This window comes from Brassica napus, chromosome C3 (assembly GCF_020379485.1).
Source record: "Brassica napus cultivar Da-Ae chromosome C3, Da-Ae, whole genome shotgun sequence".
Taxonomy (NCBI): Eukaryota; Viridiplantae; Streptophyta; class Magnoliopsida; order Brassicales; family Brassicaceae; genus Brassica; species Brassica napus.
The window spans coordinates 20,906,280-20,930,467 of NC_063446.1; the positions used below are offsets into that span (position 1 = coordinate 20,906,280).

At 34.7% G+C, this 24,188-nt stretch overlaps 4 protein-coding genes across 5 annotated transcripts; 2 read left to right on the top strand and 2 right to left on the bottom strand.

Annotated features, from left to right (window-relative positions):
* Positions 1-7,200: 7,200 nt before the first annotated feature.
* LOC106375179 lies at positions 7,201-8,764 on the bottom strand. The gene is made up of 3 exons (XM_013815048.3): positions 8,209-8,764; positions 7,952-8,113; positions 7,201-7,827 (listed from the first exon to the last, which is right to left on the bottom strand). The coding sequence occupies exons 1-3, from the start codon at positions 8,599-8,601 to the stop codon at positions 7,618-7,620; spliced, it is 765 nt and encodes a 254-aa protein (XP_013670502.2). The 5' UTR covers positions 8,602-8,764; the 3' UTR covers positions 7,201-7,617.
* Positions 8,765-10,793: 2,029 nt separating this feature from the next.
* LOC106377578 (two pore calcium channel protein 1) lies at positions 10,794-15,989 on the bottom strand. The gene is made up of 23 exons (XM_013817852.3): positions 15,731-15,989; positions 15,384-15,527; positions 15,183-15,290; positions 14,772-14,867; positions 14,546-14,676; positions 14,336-14,396; positions 14,079-14,245; positions 13,888-13,993; positions 13,729-13,806; positions 13,552-13,613; positions 13,351-13,423; positions 13,201-13,266; positions 12,962-13,105; positions 12,823-12,880; positions 12,575-12,682; positions 12,420-12,483; positions 12,163-12,331; positions 11,975-12,039; positions 11,729-11,819; positions 11,512-11,598; positions 11,354-11,425; positions 11,194-11,231; positions 10,794-11,084 (listed from the first exon to the last, which is right to left on the bottom strand). Exons 1-23 carry the CDS (start codon positions 15,848-15,850, stop codon positions 10,985-10,987), a joined length of 2,208 nt encoding a protein of 735 aa, XP_013673306.1. The 5' UTR covers positions 15,851-15,989; the 3' UTR covers positions 10,794-10,984.
* A 1,822-nt stretch (positions 15,990-17,811) lies between these two features.
* On the top strand, positions 17,812-18,944 carry LOC106377579 (thioredoxin M2, chloroplastic). Of its 2 annotated transcripts, none has more exons than XM_013817853.2 (2): positions 17,812-18,234; positions 18,450-18,944. In XM_013817853.2, exons 1-2 carry the CDS (start codon positions 18,009-18,011, stop codon positions 18,767-18,769), a joined length of 546 nt encoding a protein of 181 aa, XP_013673307.1. In that variant the 5' UTR covers positions 17,812-18,008; the 3' UTR covers positions 18,770-18,944. The 2 variants fall into 2 exon arrangements, with proteins under 2 accessions (XP_013673307.1, XP_013673308.1); XM_013817854.3 differs by having other exon boundaries at positions 17,868-18,234; positions 18,453-18,944.
* A 4,209-nt stretch (positions 18,945-23,153) lies between these two features.
* LOC106374155 lies at positions 23,154-24,188 on the top strand. The gene has a single exon (XM_022693843.2). It carries the CDS (start codon positions 23,154-23,156, stop codon positions 24,186-24,188), a length of 1,035 nt encoding a protein of 344 aa, XP_022549564.2.

Sequence of the window (24,188 nt, forward strand, 5' to 3'; positions counted from 1 at the left end):
TGTGAAGAATGTTGAAGGATCTGTTGTTGTTAGGTATGGAGAAATCAAAAGTCTGGATTTTAAGCTTGTTAAACTTAAATTTCTCATTTGTTTATGTCTTGGCTTGAGTTTGAGTTGTTTTAATTTGATAGAGATGAAAGAGGTGAAATTGAAAGTGCTGAAACCATGGTTGAAACAGAGAAAAAGGACTTCGAAGAAGGGTATGAAACTGAGTATGAGTACGAGGAAAAGAAAAAATCTGGGAAAAAAGATAAGGTGGATGAAGATGAGGAAACTCTTGGTCGATATGAATTTGAAATCGAAGAATCAGTCGCTGAATTTGAGGATGAGGAGCCAACTGAAAGAAACCAGATACCAGAGAGTTCAGATGACTCTTCTGAGGATGAGATTGATGTGTGTGAGAAGAGAATGAAAAGAAGAATAAGTCATGATAGATTAGCTTTGGGGAGTAGCTACTACACCTTGTATGAGTTTAAAGAAGTTATTTTGGAATATGCTTTGAGCAAGAGAAAAAACATTAAGCAAGACAGGTGGGATAAGACAAAAGTTTCATTTGTGTGTGGCATCGGTAAGAAGTGTAAATGGCGAATTTATTGCTCATATGATACTGAAAATCATAAATGGTTGTTGAAAACGAAGTACAAGTTTCATAGTTGCACTCCGGATGGAAAATGCAAGCTGTTGAAAAGTACGGTGATTGCAAGACTATTTTTGGATAAGCTGAGACAGAAAGCGGATTTGATGCCCGAGGGGAAGAAGATGAGGCTGAGTTGCTCATTATCGATGGATTCGTCTCTGTGTTCCTCGTCGTTGTCTCTCTCTCTCTCCCTGTTCCTCGTCATCGTCGTCGTGTCTCTATGTTCTCGTCGTCGTCGTCATTCTATGTTCCCGTCGTCGTCGTGTCTCTCTGTTCCCGTCGCCGTCGTTTCCCTCTGTTCTCGTCGTCGTGGTGTCTCTCCTTGCTCCTGTCGTCGTCTGTGTGTTCTTCGTCGTCTGTTCTTCGTGTTCAAACAATAAAGTCGAAACCCTAATTTAAATTGAGCCCCAATTCGATTTCATTTTGTAATTAACTTCTGTTGGGTCTTTTTTTTTATTCCGGGCCGGGTTTTCCTTTTAATTGGGCAATCGCAATTTACTAAATGCAATTAAGTTATTTCTAATTTCTATTTCAAAATTGATTAAGGAGGGGGATTAAAAAAGCTCGGGGGGAGATATGAAGAGAATTCGTATTTCTGGGTGGATTGTTCAAGAGCCAAGAAGTTTGGGGAGGAATAGATAGGGTGTGCAAGTCTACAGCGAGTTTTAGGCAGCCAACCCTTGTTTTTATATTGAAATAATATTAGAGTGATTAAGGTATGTGCCCCTTCATAAGGCCCAAATTGGAAAAGTATACATGACGTGATGGAACTGAGCTGTGTGATGCCTTTTTGGTGTTGGATTGCCAAAAATACTCTTCCGTGTCTGACACATGATTTGCTGCGGGACTGACACAACAGTTCGGGTCTGATGCATCAATTCAAAAAGGCACTATGCATAATGTTTTTTTTATAACTTCGACAGTTTTTTGGCAGTTTTTTTAATTTTTTTCTTCAAAATTTTTTTTTTGATGTAGGTCATACTTTTCTCTGACCACTTTTTACATAATCATAATCTTAATCAACATGTTTACATGGCATATTATGCTAATTGTTATCTATCGGTAATATGTTTTTTTAACGTAGATTAAACTTGGAATGCACACGTTATCATTAGTGTGTAACATCATTCATATCGGTTCGTAAATTTGTTTAGAGGTTAACATGCATAGTTATATGCTACGAATAAAAGAAATGTTAAATTATAGGCTAACTATTAACATAGACAATAACACCTTAAAAAGTAATTGCTAACGTAAACTGAAATCGGGGATTTTTACTGTCAGAAATGTAAGTTCGAAGTCATTCCTTGACAAACAAACTGATGTTTTGACGGTTAAAATAATTTGTTAGATGCTACTGATAAGCATAACGCTAACATGAGAGTGTCGCAACAGTCGAATAGGTTCATCACTTCTAGGGATGTTAAGATGGGTTTAGGTTAGCGGGTTTTTAATGGGTTCTGAAAAAAATAAATGCCCATTTAGACCCATTAAGCTAGTCGGGTTTTAAATGGGTAACCCACTTGAAACCCATTTATTAAATGGGTTTTTGCTAAAATAAACGGAAACCCGTTTAACCCACTAATGTTTTTTTTTAAACGTTGTCGTTTGGTTTCTTAAGGGCCTTTAGTTTTTTTTTTTTTTTCCATTTTCATCTTCTCTTCCGTTTAACCCTCGCGATATCTCTGACGAGATAGGCCGTATCCCGACCCTCGCGATATCTCTGAACCTGAGCTGCAACTCCTTCGCCGGAGCAATCCCGTCGCGGTTCTCTAGCCTCGTCAATCTCGGAACTCTCGACATCTCTCACAACAAACTCGCCGGAAACCTAAACGTCTTGGGCTCTTGGCTGGTCTTCAGAACCTCGTCTCACTGAACATCTCCTTCAACGAATTCTCCTGCGAGCTGCCCAACGTCTTGGCTGATCTTCAGAATCGAACAGAGGACTCTTTATCTCCACCCGACCCGATAACAATAACGTCTCTCTTCTCCTTCCAATTTTGAATTTGATTTGTTTTTTGAATTTGATTCGTTTTTGAATTTGATTCCGTTTCTGAAAACCCATTTGGCCTTTGTGAATCATCTCAATATGTAGTAATCATATATATATAGATAGTGCAAAGCTAAATATATAAAAGTCTAAAAGTAAAATCTAAATGTTAGTTTTATTGTGATTTGGAAGATTTATATTTATAGAGTTCTTTATGTTTATAGAATTCTGGAGGATTTATATGCTTTTAATTACAGGATGGATGAGTTTGTAGACATGAATGAAGAAGATGCTCTCGCTGAGATAAATTTGGAAGCTACACAACTAGAAGAACAGCAAAGTGAAACTCATTCTGGGGAATCAGCTCAAGCTCAACGCAAGAGACGTAAAACATCACGGGTTTGGGAAGATTTTGTATCAGTGGGGATAGAAAATGATGGCAAAAAAAGGGCCAGATGCTTGCATTGTTGTATGAAGTTGGTGACACGTAATGAAAAGAATGTGAGCTGTGGAACTCATCATCTACAACGCCACTTGGAAACTTGTCCAAAGAAGCCTCCAAAATAGTTTTACAAACATAATTAAAACGAAAAAATAAATAAAAGAATCTAATTTAAATGGGTCTAAATAGGTTTAAATGGGTACATGTAAATTTCGCGGGTTCTAAATGGGTATCTCTAATAGACCTATTTTTAAATGGGTCTAAACGGATATGGGTTCTAAATGGAGTGGGTTCTAAATGGGGTGGGTCTAAATGGGGTGGGTTGTACCATTTTAACATCTCTAATCACTTCGTTTTAACGGTTAACATGATTAGTGATATGCTACAAACAAACATAACTGTAGTGGTCCACTGACTTATCCAACGGCCGCTCCATCACTTTAGGGACCTCCATCATAACATTGTCGGTTTCAGTTTCTTTTTCTTTTTGCTTTTGCTTAATCCTCGTAAAAATCAAATGTGCGCTTTTGAATCTACCTTAAAAACATTTTCTTTCCAGAAAACATTATGGGAACAATGTTACCCACCAAACCATCTTCCTCTTCATCCAACCACCCAAAGTCTGTACCCCCTCCACCAACCTTCTTTTGTGTCATCCAAAATAGACTTCAGATCCATTTATGGGATCATCCAAAATATACTCCGTTGTGATAATATTTTGACAATAATCTAACAAGAACATATCAATATTATTAGTTAATAGACTAGCTACACTGCTACTGCTATTATTTGTTAACACAATATATAACGAGTAAACAAATTATGGTTGCGCTGAATAATGATATGAGCAGGTAAATGCAATTCTAGCAATCAAATGTTTCGTTGTAGACTAGAATTGTTAGAAAAGACAGGCATATCTAATAAGATGTTAATGGATCATAGGAGTGAGATACATACTACATCAAGTAAAATGTTTGATAGTGTGAAATCTCTATATATGACAAACTTCGAAGCTTCTTCATAGAGGAAACAAAGACCTTTTGCAGCACCTACTGCTATCTCATCCGAATACACCAAAAATGTGGCAACAACATTTAAAGAAATAAATTTTTAGAAAATGGTGAAAAAAAAGAAGGAAAAGAAGAACCTTTTGAAGCACCTACTGGAATCTTCATGCCTCCACATCACTTTTACTCTCTACAAATCCTAGGTCCATAACCACTGAGAAGTCGATAGGTACAAAGAGAACAACACCGGATAAGCGGAGGCAGCGAGGCAACACCTCGCCTACGGACCCTTGGACCAAGCTGACCTCGTCGGAGCTCCAGAGAAACCACATGCAGCCATGGTTTCCGAGTAGATTCGTCGTATAGAACAGACCAAAAATTCAGATGCACATACAAAGATGAGAGGAGGGGACGAAGCGGCTAGGGGCTGAGGCAATCGAACTAAACAGAAAAAAAAAGAGGTAGAAGATCCCATCTCGTCAAACACAAAGACTTTTTTTTGTTTCATTTTTGGGTTATGCGACAAAAAATATTCTCTCTTTCTCAATAAGAAACTCCACTTTCGAATCTGAAATGAAAAAGTAGGTTTTTTTGCATAGGTTAAATATTACTAGTCTGACATTTAAACTTATACACCTATAAAGTAACTTACACGGTACAAAGAAGCTGACACACTGACACACTACAAATCTAGGAAGATAAGGGTAAATGTGGAATGAAAAATATGTGGGATTGGGTATGGTTAAGGTGCCAATATGAAGTCCAATCAGGGGTACGTAAGTCAATTGTCTTATAATATTATCTCTATTTTTTCTAAACATTTCATAAATTTTGATAGTATTTAGTAAAATTATATTTAAAACCACAATTAGTTTTTATAGATCATATTTCATATACCGGAAACAATATAAGAAAAATAATATTAAAGTGGAATTTCAAAAACTTAATTAATGTATATACAGTAAAATTAATTATTTTCTCATTTCATATTAAAGATATACTCTAAAATAGAAAAATCTAAAAAGAAAACTTTTTGTAAATTAATAACTCTATAAATTAATAAAGTATTATAGTCCAAATATTATTAATTTATAGAGTCTTTACTGTATCCAAAAATAATATAAAATGATAATATTTTAGTACAAAAGTAAAATTTGATTTACCTTTTTAAATTCTAATAACTAGTATAATAAATTTAATAAATAAAAATATTGTAAAACTTATACAAAATATAATGGTTTAAATATATGTATGTATGCATATAATAGACCAGATAAATGTTTCTAAAAATATTAGTATTTGATGAAAAAAATATATTAGTATTTGTAATTTTTTTGTTTTTTACTGATATTGCATATTAGTATGTGTTTTCCTTCATATAGTTACGGATATCTGGTTTTTCGGTTCAAAATGAATAACGAATTGAATCAAAATTTACAAACATTTTGTCTAGCCGTACACGATCAAGAGCAGATCTACTTGCATGGAGTGTGGGGCACGTGCCCCATACTAACTTTGTAATTTTTTTTGTTTCTAACATAATTTTGAGCATGTAAATCTAGCATATTTTGTTAATTAAATGGTGTCACACACTCGTTTGACCATACTTTCTCCCATCTTTTATTTAATTTATTTTGTTAATGCCAAATTTAATGTGTCTAATTACTCGTTGTTCTTTAAATTTTTACCATTTCTTGTTCTCTTAAACTTTATTAAATTAGTTATATTTGTCTGATTTGGTCAGTATTGTTGTGTGAAATATCAATCCTGGATTTCAAATTTCTTATTTTATACACCCTTGTTTAAAAATAAATATTTTATATTTTATGATTAATACAAATATATTAAGAAATAATAATAGTAAATATATTATTTCCGCGATTAACTAACAACAATTCAATATACACAATTAATTGTTCAAAATTTACATTTTATCATTATTATCTTATATAAAATGTATTAAAATGTAAAATATATATCTTAGAAATAACATTTTGTATTTATCAGAAATACATATTTTAAAAGAACTTTTATCTAACGGAAAGAATATTTAATTAACTAAGTATTTATTGTAAGCGTATATTATTTATAATACTATAATAAAATTGTAAAAATATTTTAAATAATTTATTCATCATATTTCTTTGGAAGTGCAAGTAAAAAAAATTTGCAAAAAATCACATGGGTCATTTGACCCCCCCCCCCCCCCATATCACATTGGCTCCGCCATGGTCACACATGTGTATAAATATATGATATGAATAATTAATTTACCAATCTCATCAAATGTTTCCACTGAGCTTCTATATTTACCAATATCTCTTTGCTCGCTTGACTTTCTGACTTGTTTCTATGTCTTTGGATATGAGACTTGGCAAAAGGTGCATATCATCTGAATTTTAGTGATCTACTGGTTGTATCGTTTTTTAAAACGTATATATAATATGTGTCTGTTTATGTCTTGTGATCATGATTATTGACACTTCATCAATATGTAATGGATGGAATCTTTTTGTAGTGCCATATTATCCATTATTATATTGATAGAGATATACACGTACGATACACATTTTGGAGTCCCAAGAATCTTCTACCTATGTACTTAATTTCACTCCTTTGAGACAAGGATTACTGGATTAGCATTGATTTCGCATTATTTATTTTGTTAGTCATATTTGAGGGAGTGCTCCAGTTTATAATAAAAGTTTTTTTTCTTGAATAGACGGTTTTATCAAATCATGCATACACAATGTCATCAAATACTATAGAGCAAAAAGGAACCAGTAGTACGTAGTCTGTAAACGTCATAAAACAGTTGCGACATGTGCCAGATACACACCACTACAAAAACGCATATATAAACACAGCATGATCTCTCATGGAGAATATCACACTTACAATACATAGCCATTCCGAACTACAAAAGGCCACAACAACACAAATGTAAGAGTTTCTAAGAATTTCATGATCCATTTTTCTTATGTTTGATATTCATTTATAAATAAATTGATTAAATACGGAAGAACCAAAAAATATTCTTAATGAAAAGATTTATTGGAAGAAATTTATGCTCAAACAATTATAAACAACAAAATAAAACAAACCTGTATATTTTTCTTGTGTGAATACAAACTTTATATATAAGCCTGTGATAATGGATCAAACCAGATTTCCTATTACTTTTGTTCTGCTATCAATATTCCATGCAAGTCTCTACATTTGCTATCTTGTGTTTTGCATCTTTGCATACAAACGCTCCTCCTATATGGCTAAAGTAGAACTATAGACTATAGTTAGAGCTAACAAAAATTATGATTTTGGAATGCGATTGGTACTCTTCATAGCAACATTAGGTTGATGTTTTTAGCAAAAAAAAAAAAAAAAAACATTAGGTTGATGTATTGCATTGCACATCACAAATCATTATCAAGTAGCTTGGACCACGATCCATTTAAAAAAATTGAAAGCAAGAAGTACGAAATAAAGGCCATATGACCATCAATTCAAATTAGCCTTGAGTAAAGAACACTAACATTTATAACTACATATCCTGATCTTGCTTGGGACTTGGCCTGCAGAAGATGGGATAAGACTTGCGTCTTAATTTCTTGACAATCTTGGCTTGATACTCCACAAGATCAGTAGCTTCTTCTTCCTCAGACTCTCTTGCCATGAAAGTGATGTACGAAATCCATCTACCAGAAGACGCTTCGGTCACTCTCACAACATGATCCACTCTAACATTCGTTTTCTGAAAGAAAACATACCAACAAAAACGAAAAAAAATATTATATATACTGTAAAATGGTGATCGAACCATAAAAAAAATGTATTTTGACCAAAAAAAAAAAACCAAAAAAAAATGTATAATTTACGTTTAAAGCATTGTATTTGCGAAGAGAGAGTTTGGCCATGTCTTGTGCGTATTGGAGCTGAGTCCTTCCTTTGACTGGAGAACGTTCACTGTCCAAAGATTTAAGCAGGATTGAGCCACTCCATACTTGACGTGGGCGAATCCCTTTTTGCACCAGAAAACCCTATCAATTTCAACACAAATATAATATCATCTTTAACTCGTTTTATTATTATTATTAAAAACTAAGTTTTTGATCGAGAATATGAATATACGAACGTGGCTGAAGTGGAGATTCCGTCGATAAAGACGGGCTTTTCGTTCATCTTCTTCGTCTGACCAACCGTCTTCATAAGGCGAGCAATATTCTCTTTCGTCGTGGCTATCCACTCCCCATTCCGGTTGGCTGTCTGTTGAGTCTCCGTCGTCCACAATGCTATCTCCGTCGTCTTCGTTTTGATTGTGATCTCCGTCGCTTTTGCTATCTTCTTCTCCGTCGCTTACGTCAGAATCTTCATTGTGGTCGAAGGAATCATTCTCCTCTGGATCAGAATCTGATTGTTCGTTGTTCAGAGACAAAGAGACAACAGATTCAGTGATTTTCTCTCTGGGATCTGTTGTGGGAGCGGTTTCAGCCGCCTCGGGCACTGTCTTGCTTGACGCGGAAGCCATGATTGATAGAGACAGGAACCCTAGATTTTGCCTGAGCACAATATTTTAAGACCGATATATGGGTTGTATATGTTACTACCAATGTTTTTAAACCCGACCCGGACACTGAACCGGACGACTTACCGGGTTACTGGGTCACTAGGTCGACCGCGGGTGAACAGCGAATTAATAAAAATTAATTTTATTATATAATAATATATTAGCTATGAAAATAAACATATAAAAACCAAAGTTTAATATTTTCTAAAAGTTAAAAAAAAAAATAATAGTTTGGATATGTATATATTTTATGTTTAAAAAGTATTTAAAAAATACTTAACTTTAGTTTTTATATTTTTGTTTTCATTTGACATGCAAAATATCAAAAAATTGTTTAGAGTATTTAATATTTTGTGTAACAAAATAAGAGTTATGAAATCTTAAAAAATCAAGATATAAAATTCATAAATATTTAAATAGCTAATGTGAATAATAAATTAAATTTCAAATTCAAAATAAACCAAAAGTAAAAGATCATTGTAATAAATTGTCAATAACGGAAATAAACTAACACCAAATCACATCAACTAATTTTGATTCTCTCTACCATCGTTCATTTCATTTTCTTTAGGTGACATAATGAAATCTTCATCAAAATCTAAAAATCACAAATATAAAACTGAAAAGAAAAACCTAACTTTTTTTTTGTCAGTACCTAACTTCTTAATTGGAAACTTAGAATATAAAATATAATCTAAAAACTTAAAAAAAAATAAAAGTTATTTATTGGTTCAACCGATGGTTCAACCGGTGTCAGGTTCTAGGTTTTAGTGGATTTTTGCGGATTTCTAAATATTGGATTTTTCACAAAACCAAAACCATATTTTTTTGGGTTACCGGGTTTGCCGGTTCAACTGCGGGTCCCGGTCGGGTTTCAAAACGCTGGTTATTACTGTATTGTGGTTTGTTAATAAATATGTGGGCCTTTGAACTTTACTCCTTTCATTTTATTTTTAGGGAAATATTTCTTTGATATCAACTCATTGTTTCATTAATAAGTTTATTATTGTTTAATTAAATTTATAATTTGTTTCGATGCATCCTATACCCCTAAATCATTGGTCATTAAAAACTTATTTAAAGAAATGTAATTTATTGTAATTTCTAACACAACAAAACATCAAAAATAAAGATTTTGCCATAAAACACCTTGTTTCAACGAGTAAGGTCTCGATTGATAGGGTCGTTGACAAATAAGTACCAGTATGCTACATAAACAATATGTATTTAATATATTAATTGATAGAACAATAAATTATTTATATATAAAATTATCATAGAAAATTAGTATATGATATATAATTTGTTTATTTCTAAAAATATAGATATATTGATATTTAAATTATGTATTAATTTTCATATTTTTATTTACAATAATGAATCATATTTAATTATATTTTTATTGAGAAATATTATTCTTTTAAACAATTTTGAAATATTTAAATACTTATTTTAAAATTTTAAATTTAACTTTTAGATATAAAAATACTTTTATGATATTATTAAATAAATTAAATTAATTATATTACATTATTTGTAAATTTTTATAGATTCTTAATGCAAATAGTCTATGAAAAACTTCATATGAAAACATAGGCAAAAAACATTCAGTAAGCATATGAATCTTCAACTGCTATTCTAAATAGGGCTAAATATTTTCTAATAATTATTGATTAGATAATAAACAGCATAATACTTATATTAATAATGCTCTCTCAGTCAGTCCCTAAATCTACCGGATGAACCCACTTTTTGTAGATGGATTTGTTTTTTTTGAACAACTTAGATGGATTTGTTTGGCACTAAGTTTACTTAATTTTTTTCGGACTATTGATAGAATTCTTGTGTTATACTTTCTAACTTTTTAGATATTTGTGATAACGATGCTCTCGCTGCTATTTTGTTAATTTATATATACGGCTCTTGATCACTTCATTTTTATTTTGTTTTAATCAAGAAGTATACTTAATTAGTGTAATTTCAAACAAAATTATAAGAAACAAATATTTTGTTTATTGTTTTGGCAGAATTCTAGATACATGATTCTCCCATAGGAGTAGACTACTGTCACTACTCCGAGTAATGTTCTCTGTTTCCAGTTTCTAGTTCTTTTCGGACATTTTCAATTTTTTTTCTTCCAAAAAGTCAATACGTTTTACAAAAGGGTAAAAAATCATTAGTCCATCATATTGTCATGACACCAAAGAGTACACGAAGAGGCACAAAACCATATAAACACAATCGTATCTTTTTTTCTTCACAAGGACGCAATCGTTATACTGTTAAATCTTCAACAAACAATTACACAGTTTCAGTAGAATCAAGATTTTGACCTTTTTACGAGCTATATTACGGTATCAGGAGTAGAACACTCTGGTTTGCTGAGTTCATCACCCAACATGTGATGAAGAAGTGTATCAACTCTTTGACTCCGAGACTTCGACCTTTTAACCATTTCACAAACACGAACAAGAAAAAAGAAAGCTTTAGATTTTTCTAAGTGTCTGCTGTAAAACAAAAACAAAAGTCAAGATTTGATCTCTCTCTACATACCCGGCATATCGACGCCTGTTTCTTCTTTCTTTGGAATCCTGCAACAATAATTAACATCCATTATGTTATTACACTTTCGTAATCTCCATGTCATATGTTCATTTCCCTGAACGTGAAGTAACGTTATGGCAATTCGAATAGTACTAGAATAATAACTAACCTGTCCTTGGCATTTTTCTTCTTCTTCAAGATCCAGCTCAGTAAAGAACGCCTCCAAGACAAAGGCAACGATCTGAAACAAAGAACCATGCATAGTTAGTCAAGAAAGTTTGGTTTTCTTACAACAATCACAACTAGTTTAGTGTTAGTGAATCTCACCAAATTCAACAATAGTAAAACAGTGATGATGTAGAAACTGACGAAATAAGTAATGCTCCACCACGTCCCTGTCAAATCTTTGTAGCTCTGAGGAAAACATCATCAAGAGTAGATTAAAGAGTTGCAACGTAGTGATTTAATTTGCAATAAAAAGGAAGCTGTTTATAATCACATCTATTATGAGTTTGAAAAATTGGGACTAATAGAGTGGTATTACCTCCATCCAGGCTTGCCAGTTCCCCATCACTAGCAGGTTGAAGAGTGTGACCATTCCATTGGGATAGTCATTGAAGTTGAACAGTAGATAGCTGAGTTTCTCTAGTCAAGCAAAAACATCATATACTGGAATAGTTTTCTCCTAACAATCAAGACTCTCTAGCAAGCACAAGAACATTACACATGTACCAAGTAAATACTGGAGTTAGTACGTAAAAAAGTTTTCATAAAGCCAAAAAAAGGATACTCGTTCTCAGCCAACTCGGTTTCGAATAGTTTTTTGTTTCCCGCATTCACAAGCCCGCCAAATACCTATGAAAAATATGAAACGAATGAAGTTTTATTTTTTGTAAAGGGAAAAGAAGAGGAGCCTAAAAGGCTAAAACAATCAGAGGAACTATAATTTTTCAGAGGTAAAAAGGTAGTATGATTTACCTGTACACCAATGGAACAGTAGATACACAGCACACAGAAAATGGTGCCTAAGTATGGCATCAAACTTGGAATGAGAGTAATGAACGTCGCAATAAATGCTCGGTATTGTTGGACATGCATAAGAAGCCTTATCAGTCTTAACATTCTTGCAAGGAGAAGGTATCGGATCCTATAAATGACAGAAGAAAACAGAGTTAGGATTTTGTACAGATATATAAAAGAACCATTGTAACAAACATTTCATAGTTATTCCTCACCATTCTCCGTTTGAGAAGAAAGTGTTCTCATCTGGAGTTATGAAAGTAGCAGTTTCTCCAATAACTGCGCTTGCAAAAAGTATCAATCATCTATAGCATAGCCATCAATCAATCAACAAAAAAAAATGATGAAGTTGCTGCTTCAAAAGGTTTACCTATGACCCATGTGACTAGAAAATCAAACCGGTTTTGACCATCCCTCCAATAATTCTCAAATCCATATGAATAGATCTTCAGAGCCATCTCCATAACATATATCCAACCTGAGACAACATTAAAAAAATAATTAACTAATCACATTTACGAGTAACATAACCATAGATTGCACACTTCCTACAGCATCAAATATTAGAAACAAGCATAAAAAATGTAAGTGGAGAGAAGGTAATATTTAAGTTCTTACCAAAGACAAACTCTGCAACCTGCCAGGGCTTCTGAGCAGAGCTTTCTTCAATATCAAGCTACATACAAAAACATATGCTTGTGAAAAAAACTTAGAAATTTCATGTCAATGAGGTACACCTTATGGGGACAGGAGATACCGTTGTTTCAACAATGACAGCAATGAAGTTCAAAACAAGTATGAAAGAAATAGCGTAGCCAAAGTTTGGGCTTCGGACAAAAGCTCTTAGTTGTTGTGATAAGGCTGAATGGTAAATTTCCGGGAAATTTTCAAAGAGAGATGGCTGCAGTAAAAAACACAAAGGATGGTTAATGTAAACACATGATGGAGGTAAGTAAATTTCTAAAAGAAGAGTGAAATAGAGTTACGTAGACTTACAACTTCCTCCTTTTGGAATCTTAGAGCAATGGCTTGGCAGAGGTCAGCAAACTCATCCTTGTTTATCTACTCAACAGGAAACAAAAAGGATAAAGCAAAATTAATCTTTAAGGTTATCCTCTTATCACGAGTTCCTTGGTTGATTTATACCTTAAAATCACGAGTATCATCAAGCTCGTCAAATATTAATCCGAATTCTTCTTTTGATATCTTTGGTAACGTCCTGAATATTCAGAAAAGGAACGCATATCAGGTCTCACAAGTTAACAAAATTAAAAGGAAGAGACCACGAACAAAGTAGATAGATACTGCATATAGTAACATAGAAAAAAATACAGAAGATCATAATACCTGTAATTAGTCAACTGTTCAAAAAGCTTAATGCATTGCTCCTTATTAATCTCCCCGGTTCTCTGTTAAAACACACAAAATGGAAGATGACAAAAAGCACATATGCTCAGCTATGTCGTAAACTAACAAGGAACTTCCCTGTAGGAGAGATTTAATTATTTGCATGAATGAACTTACGTCTGTGTCTATAAGACCAAACGCTTTCTCCAACATTCTTCTTTTCATTTGATCCATACCAATTACTTGCTTTGCGAGCTACCAAAAGAACATATAAGTGTGGAAACTTGTTAGTGCTTTTGTTTTTCATTTTTCCATAAGAACCATGCAAACATCAACCTGTTCTTTGAAACTGTCATAAACAACGGCAAGAATCAAGTTCGTGACAAAGTAGACGCCAATTAGCACGTAGAGCACGAAGAACAACGAAGACCAGCGAGAAGACCTTACAAAAACATAACAAAATTAGTCTCCCATGCAACTCAAAAAAGTAAAACGAGAGACAAATGGACGTTTCACCATATACTTACTTGTAAGCACGAATCCAGACGTCAGGATTGTTGGATGTTGTGAACAAAATAAACATCTGATAAAGAGTTGCACCGTAAGAAGTGAAGACGGTGAGGCCTTGCTTCGTATCCTCAAACATAACAAAAGCAATCCAACTAGCAAATAAAAGGAACAACATCCATAGAGCCTGTGGAAATATTCAAAAAATTAAGCATAGAGTATTAGACTGACAATCAATACAATCTCTAAGTCAAACTTGAATAGGAAGGCCACTAACCAAGATATTTAAATATGTGCCAAGCATTCCAGAAAGAAGGATGAGGCTGTCTCGTAGTCCCCTGTACAGAAATTTAAAGAAACATATATATAGGTGAAACAAACAAACGTGGACTTTTATCTTACATGGCATGATCTACTCAATTCTTTGTCTATAGATGTATTTGCATTGAAACCATTTAATAGAAAAGAAATATAAATCAATTGTCACCTTATGCTAAGGATGAAGATGATAACTCTCACATATGGGGCGACTCTAAAAGGAAGAAAATCAAAAGCCAGTGGAGACAGGTATAGAAAATCAACCAGCACATCAACAATCAAAACTACTACGCAAGCAACCTGGAATCAAGAAGACAATCAATATTTTAGGTTCTGGCTAATTTTCAACAAATAGAAGCAAGAAACAGTGAAGAGGCTTGTAGGGGAATGATTACCTTCACTAGGTTCAAGCGGCTTGTCCAAAAGATTCGAGACCCTTCATAGGAGATTGGAAAAAACGTATGCACAAGTAGTATAAGCAGAGTAAGTACCTATTTTGACAACGTAAAGTAAAATAATTTCAGCACATTGAGAAAGGATCCTTGCCAGTCCCAACAAAAGACACCATGAAAGATAAACTAGTCTTGTCGGAATGTAAATAAAACATTACATGTCCCAACAATAGACACTATGCAAGATAAGCAGAGTAAGTACTTATTTTGATAAGTTAATACAAACAACTAAAGGATAAACTAGTCTTTACAGAATGTAAATAATACATTACAAGTCGTGAATTTTCAAGTGGATGCATATGTACCATCTATAGTGAAAATGAAAGGCCAAGAAGACATAAGTTCAGTACTTGCCTCAAAGATAATAGATTCTGCATTGGTCAAGTAGGGTAACTCTCCCAGGTAATAGTAATCTCTGTCTTTGCACGACGGCGTAGGCTTATTTTCACACCACAATGGTTGCTGCAAAAGATAAGAGTGTTACAGTTCATTTACTTCTTTTACAAGGTTGGTGTATATATAGCTCAAGACATTGCTTAATAAATAAGTGATGACCTCAAAGAAGTTTAACAAAATGAGAGCGAAATAGTTGAGTGACCAAATGAGATCCAGGCGTGTGAAGATAAAGTAGTACTTTGCAGCCTCTCCGAAGCTAGACTGGTCAAGTATTTGCTCAGGCAGACCAATACCATCTTCAGCCTACAAAACAAGCACATACATATGTACCACGTTCAATCCAAAAATCTCCTTTCGACACAAAACTAAAAAGGCTCACAAAAAGACAAAGAAACATGGTACGAAGTAAAACCGCATGATGTCACGGTCGGAGAAAGATGCATATATAGAAACTTATTCCAGAAGAAACCAGAACAGAACTAGGGTTTAAAGAGATAGAAGAGAACCAGATCGACGAGTGCAGCAGCTATCTGAAACGTGGAACCATGGGTGATAGCTTCTGAACGACGGACGATCCGATCCGTACCACCTCCACGACTCTGTCTACCAATCAAAGGGTCTTCCATTTTGTTTCTTGATTGAAATCGAAGCAAAGTCCAAGGACCTCGTAGTAGCTTTGTCTGAGTTATTATTTGACTCTTTAGGATTTAATTTAATGATAAGATCAGAAGAGTTGAGAAAGTAGAAGTGATGGCCCAGAAGTAGTTGAATTTTTTAATTGAATAAAACTTACGAACTTTTACCGTTAGATCAGTCGCAAATGATTGATAGATCTTGCAGACAAGACAAACACGTTGGGTCCTTGACGACTTCTTGACACGTGGCTTTAATTCATTTCAAGCTTTTCTCAATTTCTGTTTCTTTTTCTCTCTTTCAGTTCACATTGTTTTTTTTCCTATAACGGAGCCAAGAGGAAGAATGAAATCAGACAGAGTGGTGTTGTGGTCAAAATAAATATTCATTTAATTTTTTTTTTGTCGTCATATTCATTTAATTTATTTATGCAGAGACAGCTAAGAATTTTGGATCAGATCTGATGATAAACAATAAAAATAAACAAAAAGAGTTTGATATGGATAAGCATCTGAATACTGCTCACCAAAGTGTTGGATGCAAGGGGTTAGTTTCTCTTGTTTTGGGATTCAAATCACCATTAATACAAATTACTATTCTATAAATCTAAATTTTCAGGGACGGACTTCGTGCATATGAAAGATTTACACGAACGTAAGGTAGAGAACTTCCATAATAGTATAAAAAAAACTGGTCTCCAATCTTTGAAAAATATAAATAAACCTCCGCAATTGAGACATTAATTAGAAATGAAGTAAAATGCTCTAAAGCTCTACGATGAGATGAGAGAAAGAGAACAAATCATACACAAAAGCTTACTTACTACACAACATGCTGTAACTTTTCACTTTTCAGACAAAACCCCACAGAAGAATCAGTGTCACATTTTCACACTCTATATATTCACATTAACCGAACAACCAACTTCCAAATCCCATCACCGTATACAAACAACTTCAACTACCATTTACTTTACACAAGTTAAAAGCTTGCATTGGTGTTGGAACTCAGGATCCAAATAAACAGAACATACCAATGTTGTGTAGAGAGGACTCAGAGGAGCTTTACCTTATCTTAATGCTCTATTGGACCTATAAGTTAATTATTATATGGCAAAAATAATTAATCGGCACATGGGATTATAATCCATGAGATGGAATCTTCCTTTTCTTCTGACGCAACAAATGGTTGCATCAAACTTCAGTCAAAAATAAAAGTTCGCATGTAATATCATTATAAAAGTCGAATACACTGGGGTAGGACTTGGTGAAGCACATGCGACCAAACATTAGTATATTTGTCGACTAATTTGAGGCAACATTAACGTTTCGGCCCTTTGTACACATCGCCAAAAGAAAAAAGAAGTATCAAGAAAACATTAACACTACTGTGCCGATGACTGATAATCTTATTTTTATAAATTTCCATTCAGTACAGGCCAGTTCGGTATACTAGCTAAAATAAGTTGCAACACCACCACGCTACACTTAAAATTAAGGTGGTAGTTTACCACAAATTGACGAACTAGTTAACCAAATATGGGTAACATTATTAATGAAGGACACCATAATATTCAATTTATTAATTACTATTTACTCAATTTAAATGGATTAAACTCAATATTAACAGGAAAAAAAAACATTTAAAAGCTGGAAATTAGATATGAAAATCAGCTGACCATCCAAATTCTCCTTTCTGTGCATTATTTTCTTTCTTTATGAATAAAGCTATAATATATCAATTTCCATCTATTTTCTATTTTAAGCTCTAAATAAGCTTGTTGCCAAACAACAACTCAAGAGAGTCGTCATATGAACATGGGCTTATGTTACCACAGTTTTCTGGGCTTACATATTGTTAATCCATCTACAGCTCAATCTCATCTCAACGAATCAAAAAATTAAAGTATATTTTATTTGCCTACAATTTTTAATACATTTTAAAAGAAAAAAAACAATTCCCTAATTTTATGTATATTTTCAAGACGTGTAATTAGTTGGAGAGAAAAAATATAAAGAAGCATTTATTTGTTAAAAAAATAAAATCTGTTTCAGTTTCTGCCACCACACTCTCTCTTCCACAGTTTCGTTATCTAGATATTATTTTAGGAGGATCTCTCTCTCTCTGCTTCTCTCCATCTCTCTCTTAGCCATGGCTGCTTTCACTTGTACCTCTCGTCCTCCTGTTCCCCTCCGTTCGGAGTCGAGAATGGCATCCTCACCATCTGCTTCACTCTCTGCTCGGCGGATGTTCGCCGTCTCGCCTGACTCAGCAGGATTGAGAATCCGTCTTTCCCAGTCTTCGTCCTTGTTGACCTCGAAGGTTCCTCGACCACGAAGAGGCATCGTCTGTGAGGCTCAGGAAACCACTACAGATAGTATGTCCACGCTCTACTCTATGTCTCTGGCTTTTATCTATGTGGTTCTTGATATCTTCTTGATCTGAAGCTTGATTCGTGTTGGCTGATAATGTATTTTGGTAGTTTTTATGAACTGATTTGGTGTTGATGATTGATTTCGGATCACCTGTTTGAATTCACACTTTGCTCGTCATTCATATTTTAAAGGGTTTTGTTTATTTGATGAACAATAGTAGTTTCAATAGTCAACGACACAACATGGGACTCTCTAGTTCTCAAGGCGGACGGGCCTGTTCTTGTCGACTTTTGGGCTCCATGGTGTGGACCTTGCAAAATGATTGACCCGCTCGTGAATGAACTAGCAAAAGATTACACCGGGAAGGTCAAGTTCTACAAACTGAACACCGATGACTCTCCTTCAACCCCAAGCAAGTACAATGTTAGAAGCATCCCAACGATCATGATCTTTGTCAATGGGGAGAAGAAGGATGCAATCATAGGTGCAGTGCCCAGATCTACGCTCGCGTCTAGCATTGATAAATTCTTGCAATGAGATTAGACTGGTGAGTCTGTGAGATCTGTTTCTCCCCCCCCCCCTCTGTCTTGTGTTCTCATTCTCTCTTGTAATTTGTGCTTCTTTGTAGCTATCTGCTTCTTCTATTGTATCTTTTCTTCATCACTGAACATCTAGACATGGATAAATAAGATGATGTCGTGTTTTTATGTTATTTTTATTGTCGTTTAAAGACATTAAGAGATCGATCTTGGACTAGACTAACGGAATCAAGAAAACAATAGTGAAGTCTCTTTTAGGCCTGAGAAAGAGAGAGGTCTTAAGATGGTTCGGTTCTGCAACTTTTTTTTATGAAAACAAGCTAAGCTTTTGTCACATCTTCTAAAACTCTTTGTATTGTATCCGGTGAACGCTTGTTGTATGCAAAGGGAGTAAAGGTTATAATCTAAAACTGAAAATATCTTTTAGAGTTATATTACGTTTCAAAATATTTATCTAATTCAGCAGAGTTTATGTGTACCCAATTTATAGAAAAGGATGTCAATTAGGACAAAATGAATGAAAGCCAAAAGAATTGAACATTCTTGGACTGATCCACAGTTCCCGACAATGTTCTTGCACTGTTCTACTTCTTTGCATTATTGAGTTCACGCTCACTCTGTTCACAAGTTTCCGTTCAAGTATATGGCGGAGTTTTTTGTCAAGCTCAGATCGCGGATCTTCTCTCCTTCCATTCTGAATTTATTCCGATGAGTCCATAGATTAAGAAGAACGCCACTAGCATGTCTCAAGAACAATCGAGGAGATTTTATTCTTCATCTTGCTGCTACATGGAGTACTATTGAACTAGTGAGGAGCATTGTCTTTGAATGTCCGGGTCTTTTATTGGATCCAAAGTCAAAGGATCAGCTTCCAATCCATGTAGCCCTTGTGAAAGCAATGCTTAAAAACGATATAGCCCTGGAGGCTTGGTTCAAAATGGCGCATGGCGAGGTGAGGCGATGAGTGTCTCCCTTCTCGCCTTGCGACACAAAGCGAGCGCTTTGTGTGTGAAGGCAAAAACTATAGTGCAAAAATATAGGTATAGATAGAATACAAGTTTAGAACCAAAGTGCAAAACAGAGTACTTATTAGTGAACAAAAAGATCAGGAGAAACATCAAACATCAAAGTCGTGAAATAGAGAGAAGAACAATAGCACATGGAACCCTAACTTTAAACTTAGGTTACGGTATATAAGACTAACTTAGGGTTTGAAAAGAGCTTTTATGTGACGCCAAAGATGTGTTACAAATCTAACTCGGTTTAGCAGTTTAAATTTGGCAAACCGGTTTGACTTAAAATCAATTAAGGCGTTGCTTTAGGAGCCTTAGGTTTAGTAAGAAAGCATAGAAAGCGCTCGCTTTGTGTAAGTAGCCACGCCTTGAGGTGCTGAGGCGATGAAGACATCGCCAGGCCTCGCCTAGCGCCATGGCGCCAAAAGCGAGCGCTTTTTTAAACCAAGCCTGGAGGGGGAAGTCGAACTGAGATTCACAGTCGGAAGGGAGAGAATATCTTTGCACACACAGCTTTAAAGACTTTCGAATTGATTCAAAGCAAGAAAAAGGTTAGAACATTGTTCACATTGCTACTAAAAAGTTGGAAAATTGAAATATTACAACACTTACGACATAATAAACAAACAAACTATCTTGTTAACGAGCAAGATTTGGATGGGAATAGGCCTCTACACCTAGACACCACAATGTGGCGCCCTAGAGCTGCTCCTTGCCTTACTGGACAAAAACCTGTTCATAAAGAACTATAGTAGCTCAAGCTTCCCTGGATATTGCCAAGCTGAATCACTACATCTTTCGGGAGGTATGTCTAAGTTCTAGTCATAACATTACTTTTTAAAAAAAATCTACACATCGTTATTTACCCTTATGTTTGAGTAAAAAAGTTGACACTGATAGTCTCAGTATACGGCCATGTTCAAATAGATGTTAAACTCATGAAGATCATGAAGCTAACAAGACCATCAATGCCATTGCCCATTGGACAGTGGCAAAAACAAAGAGTACATCAATGCTCATAGTGTTGGCTGTTCTTGTAGCAACCGTAACATTTTTACAATAACAGATAGATATAAAAGCTGTGCACAAATGGCTATGACAACGAGAGCATTTCAGTATCGCATAGGAAGGTTATCAGTCTTAGGGTTGCTGAGTTCGAACAAATTTTCGAACTCTACATTTTTTTTACGTTAAGTTTACTTTTACAGAGTAGTGGTAATTGAAAGTATGCATGAAAATGAAGTTCATGTGTGTTAAGATCACATTACTTTTCACAGAAACAGGATCGTTGACCATGATAGAAAATGGACATTCTTGACCATGAAGTATCAAGTAAACGCTATTAGAAATAGAACTAACAATCATATCAAATGTACATTTCAATTTCCCACACCAAGGTTTACTACCCTGATCTTAGAGGGTTGCCGTGCTCGAACAATTTATCATGTACGGTTCTGTTATAGTGATGGTAAATGTTTGGTACTTTAATTTGGTATACATGAAGTTCTTGATCTAGTGATGGTGTCTTCCATCAGTTGTCACAAGTTTGTCTTACTGTTCACTTTCTTGAGTGTAAAGAAAGATAGTCAAAGGTCGTTCAAAAAAGAAAGATAGTCAAAGAAATGTACATTTTTGTTTGTTGGGTTCTAATAGAACCGTTCTATCTTTGCTGGAGGACTATCTTTTATCATGTACCACGTGTGAGTAATGTGGAGGCTGATGCTGTGGCAAAATCAGCCGTTTCGTTGCTTAACATGTCCTCCGATCATGGAGTGTAGACTTTATTGAATGAATGAATGAATGAACTTGTTTGATAAAAAAAAATAGACATTGTTATAAACCATTTAGTGATCGACCCATTTATCAGCCCGTGTAGCAAGACGGGCTAAGCCCATCCGCAGGATCATACTGGCGCCTATCTACTCTTGTGTTTATCTACATTATAGTTGGTGTTTATCTTACGTATTGCTAGTCATTATCTAGTTAAGGATAAGTACGATCTCATGTCGATCCAGTACTTAGACTGCCATTACCATATGTATATAAAGACCAGTTGGTCGACCTAATAATACACACAAGTTCCCCTCTTCATTCACAACACGTTATCAGCACGACCTTGTTTCTAAACCCTTCCAAAAATCCACCACCCATAAATCAGAAACCAAACGATCTCTTGCTATTTTCCGGCGACTCCTAAAGCTCTTCCAGTCGCCTCCTTTTCTCTCTATCAGCAACCAGCAGCAGCTCTCTCTCCTCACAGACCGTTCAACTCATCACAAAAGGTTCATGTATCTTCAGAAAACTCAAAACAAAACAAAAAAAAAAGGATTTAAACCCTCAGCCGCATACATACAGCTACATCTAGCCGTATGTCTTTGCAGAATAAAATTTAAAACCCTTATCTATTTTCAAAGCTTAAATCTCGTCTTGTTTCACCCTGTTTAAGCTTGTTTGATTTTTTTTTAATCTTCCTGATGTAAGTTAATTGCTAGAACCTTTTAGGTTGACAATTACACCAATTTTTTTTACATATCCGACTGCTGCATCAACTTAATCTGATTGTTTGCTTGCATTAGAAACTTGTTCTTGAAAGTTTAAAGTCTTTCTCTGATATGTTGATATCGACTAGAACCTGTCTCAAATTTGAAAGAATTTTTTTTTAATATTTTTAAGATAAATCCGATTTTTCTTATATATAAATCTGAAATTTTAAAGATAAATCCAATTTTTTTGATAAATCCAACTGAAACAATATATTATATATTTTAATTCGATTTTCCTATTTTTTTAAAAAACTTTATATCTTTATCTTAAAAAAAAAAGATTTTGAGCATTTATCAGAAAAATATCGATTTATTTTTTTTCCTAATCCTACTAGGAATAGAAATTGCTAGTATTTATCTGAAAATAAATAAATTTCGGATTATTACTGATATACTAGCATTATCAAATCATTATATTTAATCTGATAAATATCGAAAACAAATAAAAGTAAGAAATGATTGTATTTTTTGAAAATGTATACTAATCTGATTTCATGCATGGATTTAACTTTATCTCGATTTTGTATAGGTTTAACTTTACCTTCCTGCATATCACATGAAATCACCTGATTAGGATAGATCATTCATACTGATTAGTTTACTTTCATGTCGAAAATTGATAAAACTGATCAGATTTCATGCAATGGATTTAACTTTATCCTAGATGTATAGGTTTAACTTTACCTTCCTGCATATACATGAAATCGTTTGGATCATTGAAAAAAAATATTGTTATTTACTTGCATTGCTTGTATCCGACTGAAAGAGTATGTGAATGATCCGATTATTTTCTTACTAATGGGGATAAACTACAAATATTTTTCAGATGTCAAAGATTGCGAATCTTGATTTCAGTGCTTTGAAAAGCAATGGTGACAACTACCTGGAATGGGCGCTTGATGCAAAGATCATGCTGCGATCAAAAGATCTTGGTGACACAATCACCAAAGACAACAATTCCAGTGACAAAGACAAGTATAGAGCTATCTACATGATACGCCACCATCTCCAAGAGAACTTGAAAACTCAGTACATGACCATGGAAAATCCATATGACCTTTGGATCGCTTTACAGCGAAGATATGACCACCAGAAAACGGTGTTGCTTCCAAAGGCTCAATATGATTGGAAACACATAAGGTTCTTGGACTACAAATCAGTAGACGAGTACAACTCAGTCCTGTTCAGAATTGTGTCCTTGTTAAGGTTATGTGGTGAAAAAGTAACCGAGGAAGAGATGCTTAATAAAACTCTCTCCACGTTTCCTCAAACCAACATGGTATTGCAACAGCAGTACAGAGAGAGGAATTTCGCCACATATACTGAGTTGATAGAATGTCTCTTGTTGGCTGAAGCTAACAACGAACTGTTATTGAAAAACAGTGAGATGAGACCTCCTGGTACAGCTCCATTACCCGACATCTCTAAGCTGGCTATAGAGCCAAAGAAAGAGAGTAACCTTGTCCAACACAATGACCATCCCGGTCCAAACCGTGGAAGAAGTCAAGGACGAGGTCGTGGTTCTTTTAAAGCACACGGGCGAGGACGTGGTCGCGGTACCACACCCGGCTTTAGCCGTGGTCGTGGCCGAGGCCGTAGTGTGTCTTTTAAACCACAGATCAAAGCTGATCGATGCCACAGATGTGGTATGGGTAATCATTGGGCAAAGAATTGCCGAACTCCTAAGCATTTGTGTGAGCTTTACATGGAGAGCTTAAAAAGAAACCCGGAAGCTAACATGGTTCGAGACCCGGGATATGATGGTGATGATGATGATGACTTGGAAGACGTCCAGGATCACCAGCACGAGTCAGACAAAGTTGATCACATGGAGTTTGAAACTTCAGACATACTGAAATAA